The sequence below is a fragment of the Lissotriton helveticus genome, chromosome 6 (assembly GCF_964261635.1).
Source record: "Lissotriton helveticus chromosome 6, aLisHel1.1, whole genome shotgun sequence".
NCBI lineage: Eukaryota > Metazoa > Chordata > Amphibia > Caudata > Salamandridae > Lissotriton > Lissotriton helveticus.
The window spans coordinates 1,935,942,623-1,935,955,975 of NC_136067.1; the positions used below are offsets into that span (position 1 = coordinate 1,935,942,623).

Genomic DNA, 13,353 nt, shown 5'->3' on the forward strand with positions numbered 1-13,353 from the left:
TTAATAGTGTCTATATGTGAGGAGAGTTAGAAAACTAATAAGTCGACGTGACTAAGGGGTGTGTTCGGCGGGGAGTGAGGTGGAATATTTACCGCGGGGGTGAAGTATGGGTGCCGGGAGGCTGAGCAGAAAAACTTACTTCGTGCTTAAGCGTAGCAGAATTCGCTGACAAACGGCTGCAAAGTCTGTGTGAGTGGGATTCGTGAGGGGAAGCTATAAGGACATGTGACTAAACGGGGAGGGTGTGAGCAGTGGGTGATAAACATAAAAAACGGTGCTGAGAAAAAGACGGAGTGAAGTGGCCATCTTGAAGTGGTAACTGAGTGGGGGAAATGTGTTGGAGCGGGCAAGGGGCTAAAGGAATCGGCGGGCAATGTACAAAATACAATAAGTGTATCACAGGTAACAGCTATATTCAATGCGGTCGTTAAGACCATATGGCTTCTGAGTCTGTAATAAATAAATCCACTCAAGTTCACGTTTTAACAACTGTTTGTTGTTGTCCGTTCCTTCTCTTTTGCTGACCATTTCCAAAACTATGAATTTGAGTTGTGCAATGGTATGACGTGATTCAGCAAAATGCATGGCAATGTTAGATTTTTCTTGTTTCAACCGTATGTTCGATTTGTGTTCATTTAATCGAGTTTTTATTTTTCGTTCTGTTTTCCCTACGTAGAGTTTCCCGCAGGGGCATTTCAAGGCATAAATTAAATCCATAGAGTCACATGTGGCATCAACGTGTAATCTGATGGTATGTCCCTTCATATGGTGTTGGATAGTGCTGCCCTTGATAATGCTATTGCAGTGACTGCAATTTAGACAAGGTTGAGTTCCTCGATGTTGTTTGGTTGTTAAAGTGGGTTTGGATAAAATCTCTTTAAAGTTCTTGCTTCTCGTGTAAGCGAATAAGGGAGGCTTATCAAAAATTCCCTGAAAATCAGGTTCAGCTTGTAAGATGGGCCAATACTTAAGTATAATTCTTCTGTATGTCGGACTTGCTGTGGAAAATTTGGATACGAGTACCATACGTGATTCCTTGTCTTTCTCAGTCTTTTTTAGACAATCTTGTCTTGACATCTTCAAGACGCGATTCTGCGCATTACAAAGGACATCTTCTGGGTAACCACGGTCGATGAACCGTTCATGCATTTCGTTGAGGCGTGTGGTGAGAAGATGGTCATCTGACACTATGCGTTTTATGCGTACCATTTGAGAAAATGGTAAATGTTTTTTCAAAGAGCCTTGATGGAAGCTAGAATAGTGCAGGGTGTTATTACGGTCAGTTGATTTTCGGTGGAGGTCAGTGATGAACCCTTGAGGGGTAATTCTGATATTCACATCCAAAAAGGAAATGGCTGTATCACTGATTTGCCATGTAAGGTTAATGCGTGGATCTTTTGTGTTTATCTCTGTGAGCACTTGATTCAATGTCTCCTTGGTGTCTGACCACATTATAAACAAATCGTCTATGTATCGCGCATACATTCTAGAGTTCTTTTGGAATGTTGCGTTGGAGTATATATGCTGATTTTCAAAGTTCTCTATATATATATTAGCATACGTGGGAGCAGCGCAGTTTCCCATCGCCATTCCGGATAGTTGTAAGTACCACTGGTCATTTACTTGAAAGTAGCTATGATAGAGGGTGAAGATCATGAGCTCCAGTAAAAAGGCCTGCATTGATGTATCGATGTTGCTGTTGAGGAGGGCATGTTCAAAGGCTTCAATGCCACCTAGGTGAGGTATCGAGGTATATAAGGAGCTGACAGCAGCTGTACATAGGATGAGAGATTCTTTGTTGCTGGTAGGTATTTCTGCTAATTTGTTTAAGAAATCAGCGGTGTCTCTGATGTAGCTAGTGGTGTTGGTGACAAAGGGTTGAAGATACTTATCGATGAACTTTCCAGTTGGTTCGTGTATGGATCCTTTCGTGGACACGATGGGTCTGAACGGGGGGTCCAAAAGATTCTTGTGTATCTTAGGGCACATGTGAATAGTGGGACTCTTCGGGTGATCTTGAAGTAGGTACTTTTTGGTACGATCTTCTATAGTGCCTGCTAGTCACATGTCCTTATAGCTTCCCCTCACGAATCCCACTCACACAGACTTTGCAGCCGTTTGTCAGCGAATTCTGCTACGCTTAAGCACAAAGTAAGTTTTTCTGCTCAGCCTCCCGGCACCCATACTTCACCCCCGCGGTAAATATTCCACCTCACTCCCCGCCGAACACACCCCTTAGTCACGTCGACTTATTAGTTTTCTAACTCTCCTCACATATAGACACTATTAATTCCCTTCTAAGCCATCTTTGAATTTATCAGCGCCTCACCGCCGCTTTTTCTGTCTTCCTCCGCAGCGCTCCGTGATAAAGGGCCCTCGGCCCGAAATGCATTGGAGAAAAGTTCATGTGCCAGCATAACAAAATGACTGATATGACTATAATATCAGATGTATAAACCAACGTCTAATGAACTCTAAAAATAAAAACTATCAAAATAAGAATCACGAAACTAGATTGTGAATCACGTCATTGATCACGCCTGGAGTGCCTCATAGGGGATGTATTTGCAACCGTTGCATACACTACCTACTCTACTTTTCATGATGCCACTGCATTGAAATTGCAAGTAACACAAACATTGATAAACAAAAGCGAAAATGAGCATGTTATTTCTATATGTATTACTTAATTGTAAGTACAATAAGATACATTAATCAATCATATCCAATTCTATTCATCAAGAAGTCTTGTTCGTCTGTTTCAAGTCCAATTTATTGAAGTCCTATTACAAGCGTACATCAGCCCAGCAAAGATCGGCTACTCGTTATTTGGAATCCTGACTCGGATGAGGCAGATCACACCAGAGGGTACTATACCTTGCAAGCACATTGGAACTGGAACGTGTTTGGGATTCTATTCACCTATTTTTTTCTACTACATGAAGACACTTTGTTTTTTTGAAAAACATATCCAACCCTTTTAAAGTCCTGTTGGATGAAACGCATTGGCTGGGCTGATGTACGCTAGTAATAGGACTTCAATAAAGCGGACTTGAAACAGACGAAAAAGACTCCTTGATAAATAGAAATGGATGCGATTGATTAATGTATCTTATTGTATTAACAATTAAGTGATACATATAGAAATAATATGCTCCTTTTCGCTTTCGTTTATCACTTTGCGAATTATAGTCCAGTCCAGGCCAGAGAGATTTTAAAGAAGGCGCTGGAGCAAACATACAGTAAATAATTTGGGAGACCCAATAAACCCTTGGAGGCTTGGGCGATACAATAATAAGAGGTAAAAAGTGCCTACAAGGGAATTTGTTTATAGAGAACTTCTATTTGTTTAGAATTACTTAAAGGGTAAGTCCTACAGGAACATACACCAAAATGTCATTAGACAACAACAATAAATGCAGATTGCGAGCACAAAATTCTCAAACATTAACCATTAAGAAAATTGGCCGCATATTTGTTTTATTTCGACATTCAAAACGGTCAGTATTACATATTCGACCTGGGTATTGCTATGGCTATTCATGGTGTGGGTACTTTAAGATGGCTGCCATAGAGGGAAGCGTCTGACGTCACGTGAACGCTCCTTTTTCTGTGGACCACACGCCACGCTCCTTACTCGGTTGATTGAGTTGGGCGATTGTGGACCAAGCTGCTGCTGGTTGCGCATTGGAGTAAGTTTGTTAGAAGGACTTTGCAAGACCCCCTTTTTTAGTTGAATTTGCGGTTTTTCTGTTTCGAGATTGGCTGCTATAATGTGCAGTCTTTTCTGTTTCCCTGCAGGTGAAATACACGCTATATAGTGGAGAAGTGTGGCTCAATGGTTAGAGCTGCAGACCCTGATGCAAAGGTCTGGCCCGGGACCAGGGTTCAATTCCCGCCTCGGCGGGTCTTGGGCTCAATTTCCTCGGACCTGATAATTCTCGCCTCGGTGCCTATTCTAATCATGGGTCCCACTCTGTAACTCTGGGCAATAGCTTGCTTAATCTCCACAACGGCCCCAAAAGCGCTAGGATGCCTGGCTGCACCTTGGGGGTGCCCAGGAGTGGGCGTCTCACAGGGAAAAGCCAAGAAGGGTTCCACAGCGGTATTCGTACAAGCGCCGGAGAGACCACATGTGGGGTGATTCGGGCGCTGTACAAGTACTACAACATTTACATTTACATATACAACGAAGGAATTGTGAGTAAATCTCATAAATGGCACCTTGTGGTGATTAAAATGGTGCTGTAAGTGTTTTTCTTATAGGACATTGGACTAATTAAGACACTTTGCTTTTGTTTGTTTTTTAGATAAATATATGTCTTATAAGTAGAAGACATGTAAGTATTAGCTTTGTAGATATATTTAATCACGAATTGGTTTCAAGCTACACTTAGCTTGTCTGGATACTAATGTTTGGATTCTTTCATGTGTTAATAGACAGGATTGGAGAAGTCTCCCATATTAACTGCCCCGGGGATATATTATTCATGTGAAATATAGTGACAAAGTGAGTAATTTGGAAAGTGAGTTCTTAGGTGAAATGGGAGACACTGGTGTTTCTTGGTATTTTTTGGTACACTTGTGAGAGGTGGCATGTTTAAGGCTTTTCACTCGGTTGTCACTAGTTTGAAGGATCATTATTGTTGTCTTGAGTGTGGAGCAGCCGATACCTTTTTGTATATACAGGGTTTTTTGAGTGGATGTATGTATTTTGTATTATACTAGATTTGGATATGCAAGTGATACCATCCTGATGATGGTCTCGTGGATCTTGTAGACCAACGTGGGACCGAAACGTCGACGAAAGAACACCGTTTTGTTTATATGGATATATTGATTATACAGAACATGAACTATATGCAATGTTTTGTTTGATTTCATATTATATTGTGTTTAGTTTTCCATATTATGTATAAGCAAGAGGTGTTCAAGATACCACCTAAAAGGTGGCATACTGTCATTTCACCCCCTGATTGCTGCCCTCTGGCAAGGGGAAAGGTGGTCCCATGGACCCCAGACATCCCCTTGCAGGCCGGTGCAGTTATAGACTGCACCCCCATGCAGGGGGATCTCTAAACTCCCTTCAAAGTGCAGCTGGGTTGCCGCCTGCACTGTGAAAACACGTAGCGGCTTCAAAGCAGAGGCTCTATTTGTCACCTCAATGCGCTGTCCTAGGGGCAGATCGAGTTTGCAGCTTCCCTGGGGCAGCGCCTTCATCCTAATACAGCGCATTTTCCTTGATTGCGCCTGGCGCACCTTTTAAAAGGAGCGCCCGGTGCAATCAAGGAAAATGCGCCTTATGTATAATACATACATATGTTTTAGTTACCTAAGAACCTGGGGCAGTTCTCTGTGCATTGGCCAATCAACCCATGTTTCTCTTTGTTCTCTCCCCCTCATGCACTGCCAGTTTGTGAAGTTTGCCAACATCGAGGAAGACACCCCATCGTACCACAGAAGCTATGACTTCTTTGTGTCGCGGTTCAGTGAAATGTGCCACAACAACGACGACGACTTGGACGTCCGGAACAAGTGAGTATGGTGATTACTACCCCTTGTGTTGTGTTTCTTTGCATTTCTCTTAATGTTGTATCTCTGTAGGCTCACATCTTGTGTTGCTGGAGAGCATTCTGCTGGTGGTCTAGACTTTCCCTACTAACTGAGATCTCTGGTGGAGCCTTTCATTCAGCTAGTGCCCATTTTGGCATATAGGGTTTTTAACATTTGCTTAACTATGGTATAGAAAACTGTACTTGCAGTTTTGTTCTTGCTCCTAGTGCCATTAGTCATTTTTTATTGATGTTATGGTTCCTGGTTTTTTTAGTTGATATTTTTATTTCAGCAATATAATTTGTAACATAACATATTTTCTAAGCATCTGTACTCTCCGTAGAACTTTCGGAGTAAGGGGACCCTGGGGTTGTGATCTATTGGCATTTTAGCCCATAAATTTGCCCTCGAAACGTTGTCGAATGCTGCCTTGAGGTCGATAAAGCATGCATACAAGGTGCAGGATTTTGCATAGGCTTGATTGGCTAGGAGAGTTACCGTAGAGATGTTTGTAAGTGTGCCCACTCCTGCCTGAAATCCTGTTTGCGTGTTTGGCATCAAGTTTGTTCGATCCACCCAATCCTCTAGTTCTAGCAACTAATTTGATGCATATATCTTCGCCTCAACGTTGATTAGTGCTATCATTCTATAGTTGGAAGGGTCGGAATGAGGGCCTGATTTGTATATGGGGTTTATGATGCTTCCTCTCCATGTGTCTGGAATTGAGCCAGTTGCAAGAGCATGTGTATAAAGCGGGGTGAGAATCCCACTCCAAAACGATGGATCCTGCCGAAATAGGGTGTTTGGCAGACCATTGGGGCCCAGGGCTCCCTCTGAACTTAGATTTTTTTTTATGGTCTTATGGTCCTGGTTTTGCGAGACATGGCTAACAAATTCCTGTGAGCGTGGCTTAGGAAAATCCTTGACTATTCGTGCTTGGAGGTCCCCATTCTCATGTTGCATCCCATGGATTGTAAGAACTGGGGTGGAGGTTGCATTATACGTTTGATTAATATAGGCTCACCAAGTGTTCTCCATTATATCCGAGTTGATGTGTCGGTTCTGGCCATTTGACAGCTAGTTAGTTATACCCCAGAAGAGTCTGGAGTCTCATTCTCGCTGGCATGGTGGAGTTTCACCCACATGAGTTCTCTGTGATATCGCTTGTCTCACCTTGGAGATTCTTTACCAAAATACAAGACTTTTAAGGCTTCATCTCCCAAAAAGTCTATTATGACAGGTATTCAAGCACTTTATAAAGATGATATTGGCACACCTCACAGAAGTAACAGGAGCATTTGTCGTAATCATAAAGCATATCCTGATCTGTAGAATATGAACTACAGTCATGTGCGACACGTTTCGTGCCTTTGTGAAAGCTCCCTCTGTAGGCACCGTTCCCAGAGTGAATCATAATTAATCAAAGATAGTCTCTGTGTCATCTTTAATTGAAGCCTTCCTTTGCCTGTTAATATCCCAGTCTACCAAACGATGTTTCAGCATCACATTATATTTCAATACCTGGTATTTTGTCTTTTTACCTGATATCATCATGTTTGAGTAAATGGTCAGGCCATCATCGACTTTAATGTAGATGAATTTGAAGGAGCATATGGATATGAGAACCGATGTTACTGTTCGTGGTGGTGGTGGTTTTTTTCTTGAAGGAAAAAGTGATGTCCTTCCACATGGAGGGTAACTAAAACATATGGCAAGAAAATGTACAAGATAGGCAGTCTCATCTCAAGAAAGACAAACACCAGGGCCACCATAATGAGATCCACGCTCCTTCTCTAGCATAAATTGGCCTTGTAAACTTCCTTGCTGGAAGAGTGTGGGTTAATGCTCACCCTCCACATGCACAATGCAGAACAGTAATTGCTGATATTTTAGGACCTCATCAACACACTGTCTCCAGGAACCCCAACTCTGGTCTGGTTTTGTGCTGCTAGTTGTGACTCAGGTTCTCCGATCTAAAGCCAGAGGCCCAGAAAAAAGTCAAAAGCCTTCCTCTTGTGGGGAAGAACTTGCTTTAATCTTTTAATGTATGAGGTCCTTCAACAGAACACAATCAATGGTTACGGCCAAATTACAGAATGCCATCCAGGCCGCGCTTCCGAGACTGCTATGTCACCCAGTCAGTGAAGACTTTCTAGACTTTCAGTGCTCAAGAATCCTTCCAGCTGAGACCATGGCAGGAACTTTCTGTTCCTGTGAAAACAAGCATTGAAAGAGGAAAGAGCAGTTTTGACCCTCAAGTCCCCATCCCCAGCCGCAACAGAGGCTAAGAACTCCCAATCCTTTCTGGAAGGCCAGCTGCTCTCCTCTGTCCTCTGTAATATTTCAGGAGGGCTACACTCCAGGTTTTCCCTCCTTTACCGCAATGCAATTGTGCTAAGGTGTGAGAAGTTGGCCTGATATATAATGTTCACTATTCTAGTGAGCACTCTGTATCAGTCCAAACAACCCTTATTGATGATTGGTTGTAAGTCAACCTTATAGACCAGCTATCCTAGTAGCATGGATACGAGCAGTCTAAGGCTAAGACTCTAGAGGGCGTGTTAAGCCAGCTGTTTTACCATCACATTACCCCTTGAACACCAAGTGAAAGGACACCACACAAGTTGTTATCAAAAATAAAGTGTATTTATTTATAACAAGACTACCCTGGCTCTTTATGAGACAGGGAGCTAAGCACACAACAAAAACTCTTAAAGAATTACTGAAAGTCGCACAATTTACACAAATGCCCGAGGGGCACGAAAAACCATATACACAAGAAGTGGAATGCGAATTACTAGCAGGTAAGTAACTATTCTCATAGACTTTAGAAACACTAGGCCTACAATACTAAACCCTTAGATTAGTAGCAGGAGGCCTGTGGACGTCGTGTGCAGAGTGGGAACTCTCACGCGTAAGGCGGGAAAAAGTCTATGGAGGCTAGCAAAGACAAAGTTACTGTTCTCGGGCGAACCCGACTAGGTGGGTCGAAAACAAGGGTGGATCCGAACACTTAGAGTGTTGGACTATGCTGAAGCACCGGAGTACTTGGTTTACCTAGCCCAGGGGCTGCGGCTGCATTTTATTTTTATTTTATATTCTTCTATAGCGCCTGAATAGACCCCCGAAGGGGTATCTCCGCGCTTTGCCAGAAGGAACGTAACTTCAGATGGTTTGTGGTCAAATAAGATGGTATAGTTTAACAGGGAGAGATCAATTGCTGGTGAATAGGTGCGTTTTTAAGATCTTTCGAAATGCCAGATGACTGGTGAGTGATCTCATCTCGAGGGGTAAAGAATTCCAGAGCTTTGGTCCCATATGGGCTAGTGCTCGGCCTCCTTGTCTGGACTTTTTTATTCTAGGCACCTGCAGAAGCTGCAGGTTACCAGAGCGCAGGGTTCGCCCAGGGGCATATGGCTGGAAGATTTTGGCCAGATATTTAGGACCTTCTCCTATTGCACTTTTATGAATAGTACACAAGGTCTTAAACTGCACTCGTTTCTTCACTGGTAACCAGTGGAGTCTGGTCAGCAGCGGGAGAGAGGGAGTCCTGGGGGGGGCATTAAGGACTACCCTTGCTGCCGTGTTTTGGATCACCTGTAACTTTTTGAACTGTCCTTCATTTGCTCCTAGTAGAAGGCTGTTGCAGTAATCCACTCTGCTGATGACTAATGCCTGCACAAGTGTTTTCCTGTGGCAGTCTGGCAGATAGGGGAACACTCTCCTTAGCATCCCAATTGCCCGAAAGCAGGTGCTAGCCACTTGGTTTACGTGGTCCTTAAAGGGGAGTGTCTGGTCTAGTAACACGCCAAGATTTTTAACAGTGTTTTTAGGGCTGGGGGCAGGGCCTAACTCTAAAGGCCACCATTCTGGTGACCAGTGGGTTGCTGCTTGTCCAAACAGCATGACCTCAGTTTTCCCTACATTACATTGGAGACAGTTTGATGACATCCATGCAGATATTGCTCTCATGCCATCTGCAAAAGATCTTTTTATTGCAGGTGTCAGATCTTTGAAGGGATTCAAGTTGGGGTTCAAGTTGCGTCGGAAACCCTCGTTGAAGATCCAGGAGCCTGAAGAAAGAAGTTGCTGGCAGGCGGCCAGTGAAGGAGTTCGTGGTGATCCAAGCCTGGATCAGGGAAGAAGAAACCTGTAAGCAGAGGGGACCAAGTTCTGAATCACTAGCCAGTGATTTGAGTGGGCACCAGGATGGCACCGGACGAAGTCACCTCAGCCAGGTGAGTGGGCGCTGCTGGGCTCTGCAGTCTCTCGGACCAGGAGGCGTTGTCGGCGACCAGGATGGAGGTGCGAGCTGTCCCACGAAGGTACTTGCTGTCGACGTCGCTGGACCCAGGATTGGGGCAACAAGTCTTGGCAAATGCAAGGCCCACGCGGTGGACCTAAAATGGCGTCTTGGGTGGACCAGGAGGGTCCAGGGTGCTTCTCTGAAGAAGGGAAGCAAGGGCTAGTCTGGAGCAACCATACCAGCAGTGGTCGTCGTCGTGGAGCGTCGTGAGAGGGCCACTAGCCAACGGGCAAGCGACCTGGACAACGCGGTGAGCAGCAAAGAGCAGAAGGGCCCCACGCAGATCTCGTGGATGCAGGGGGGCTGAACTTCGGTGCTGGAGCTGCTCAGGGTCGGGGCTTCTCTTACCCCAAAGCACTCAGTCGAGGGTCACTCAGCGGTCGTGCTGGACAAGCGTCGTGCAGTTCTGAAGATGGCCGGTCCCTCGAGGTCTCGTCGCACCCACGGATCACAGCTGGGCTGATGATGTAGGTTGAGGTCAGAGGTGCCAGGGAAGCCGGTTCTCGTCCTGCTGGAGCAGTCTTGATCCGGAGGAGAGACTGATAACAAACCGCGATGCTTGGTTGGTGCCTGCTGCTGCAGGGTGACTACTCCTTAGTCACAAGGGAGAATCTTGGGAAGAAGTCTTGAGTTCCTTTCGTGGAAAGTAGTTTCAGGATTCAAAGATGATCTGATTTGGAAGGGGGCCAGTTCCTACCTTTATCCTGCAAAAAGGGGCTGGCACGCGACTAAGTCCTGCCCTATGGGTGGGACTAGGAGGGGGGTGGTTACACCCCTCTCCTTTGGCGGGCTTTCCCCAGATCAGGGGCTGGAGTGCCCCTGGAACTGGTTCCAGCCGGCCTATGCACAGTGAGCACCGGGGTGCCACTTGCAGTCACCTTCCTCTAAAGCCCTGCCTACCTAGGATACACAAAATCCTGTCTAGGACGGTGCTGGCACCGCCCCTGGCAGGAAACCCTTTGTCCTTTCCTCCTGGGCTGGGAGGACTCCCAGCAGCAGGAGGGCAGACTTGTGTCTCGGTGGCAGCATCCATTTTGTGGAGCTAAGGCTCTGTCTGACTTTAACCGGGGTTACAGGTTACATACATGTCGTGTCCCTCTAGAAGGGTGGAATGCTAACCCCCGTCGCCAGAATTGGCGAGGGGTTAGTATTCCAATTCGTATGACACCTTACTCGACATGTTTTGATAAAGCGATACCAGAGTTGGCACATAACCGCGAGGATTATAATGCACTTAAGAGTATATGGTATGCGATATCATGGAAACGGCTAAGGGATGGATCCCGAAAGCCGCAGACAGGCTCAGCTCATGCCAGGGCACTATCTCACACGATTCCAAGCACTCTGCCTTCAGGATTGTTAAGGCCTGCCATAGGAGTGACTGATAGGAGATCTGTGTGCCCATTTAGGTTTAGATATAGGTATACTATATCTAAAGCAAAGGGTGATTACACCACCTTGCCCCAGCTGTCGTGCAGCCAGTTGTGTCAGATTTGGATGGCCAGCCAGGGATGGCATAATACATGCTGCAGCCCCTGGTAGGCCCTGGGTACACCTATGCCCTGGGTACCTAAGGTACACTATACAGGGACTGATAAGGTGACTCAGTATCCAATTAGATATGTACCTAAGGTACATGGAATCCATTTTACAGAGAGAGCAGTAGGCCTGGGGTCCTGAATAGCAGGGTCCCAGGTCAACTAAGTCAGAAAACCAGCAAAACACCAGGCAAAAAGTTGGGGGCAACCATAGTCAGGGATCTACCTTCCTACATAAGGTACCCCCAGTTTCTTTGAGGCCTAAGAGGAGGGGGAAGGAAAATAGATACAATATAGAACAACCTCTTATCAGGCCTATCTGGTTTGAAAAATGGCAATAACTCTAATCACAATATTTACTATACAGCATAGATACACAAGAGAAAATTAACTTTCATTTGCATTGTATTTATTTTCCAAAACAAGTTTTTTAGTTTTTTATATTTCCACTTTATAAAAAAAGATTTTTTCATTGATAAGTATATTACATAAAACGTATTCACAGTGTTATTTCAAAAGGAAGAAAAGCAGTCCTTCGCTTTTCTGAGCATGAATTTATATTTCGATACCCCCAAAGCGAAAAGAAAAACGTATTTACATTCTATCATTCATCCATTCTCACCTTTCATTCCTCTCCTACATACCAACTATCATACTATACAGACAAGTTCACAAAGAAACCACATCTGAGTAAGAGTCCTACTACAATAGTTCTATTTGTCATATATCAGTGCATTCCATAATTTTAAAATAAACATAAGTTCGTCACTTGAGTTTTGAATGATCGTTTTCTTGACGTGATTCTTAGGTGGGGCTCACAGATGTGTGTTGCTGGCCCTCTTTACCACCATGACTGCAAAATGAGCACCAGTGTATAGGCGCTCTCAATGATGAAGAATGCCAAGATATGCCACTTACATGGCCATCTCCATCCAAGCTTCCTCTGCCTCCCACAAATTTTTGCTGAAAGTAGAGAAATGTATCCTATTGGGAGTAGCAGAGCCGGTCATGACTCCTTAAAGGAGGTAGGAATAGACTGTTTCTTTGGAAGGGAAAAGGGAGGAGTGCTCTGTTCCATCTAGACCTCTATACTGAAAACCGTTCTTTTCACTTACTGAAGTTCAAGATGTTGGCCGTGACTTGGGTGTTGGCCGCCATCGAAAACAATGACTGGCTGTGTTCAGTGGGCTTCAGAACTTACTTCGATATATCCGTCTGGGAGCAGCAGAGGAAGTGCATTATGGAAACCCAGCACACTTAGTACAGGACATAATCTGTGGGGCTCAATACCTTATCTTGAGACTTCGGCCAGATCATGGCCATAGTAGTAGCATTTCTGCAGTAGTAGATTTTCAAATTCTTTCCGTACTTAGGCAGTCATCCTTTCTGAGATGGGCCAGGAAGAGTGCGTTATAGGCATTGATCTTGGCACCCAATATTATCTTTGTTTTCTCTGTTAACTAACCTAGATCCTTCTTCATTTACTCCAAGATGATTTTATTCATAAGGGAAATAATTAACTCCATATTGTCAAAAACATGTCCTTCTCCAGATAGGGTGTCGGTGTTCTTCTAGGCCATGTACCATTTCATGAACAATGAGACTTATAGCCTGTGGTTTCCAAGGACGTCTGGGAATTCAGATGTCTGAATAGGGTTGATACCCCAGACCAGAGTGGACAGACTCAGCTGGCATCTCCACTCATCTCATTAGTGGGAGATTCTGAAGGACATCTGCAGCCTATAGACGACTTTGCAACTCATTAGAACAGAAAGTACAATAAATGTGCTTCTTGTAGAGGTATGGCTGAAGCAGCCAAGATGGTGGGTGCTTTTTAGAAAGTCTCCTGGAACTCCGCAACATCCTGCTTCATCTGGCAAAGTTACAGCAGTTTTAGAGCCCTGCAGAGATTTCGGTGAGCTTACCTTAGCCTCTGCTGCCCCAAAGGCATCCTTC

The 13,353-nt window shown here is 44.6% G+C and overlaps 1 protein-coding gene across 2 annotated transcripts in view; it reads left to right on the plus strand.

The window, feature by feature from the left end:
• Positions 1 to 13,353, plus strand: part of EFR3B (EFR3 homolog B) — a 614,353-nt gene that overhangs the window by 264,939 nt on the left and 336,061 nt on the right. For both annotated transcript variants that reach the window (XM_078649934.1, XM_078649935.1), the window contains exon 5: positions 5,414 to 5,535. In XM_078649934.1, coding sequence (XP_078506060.1) covers positions 5,414 to 5,535 — 122 coding nt within the window. The remainder of the gene's footprint in view (positions 1 to 5,413; positions 5,536 to 13,353) is intronic.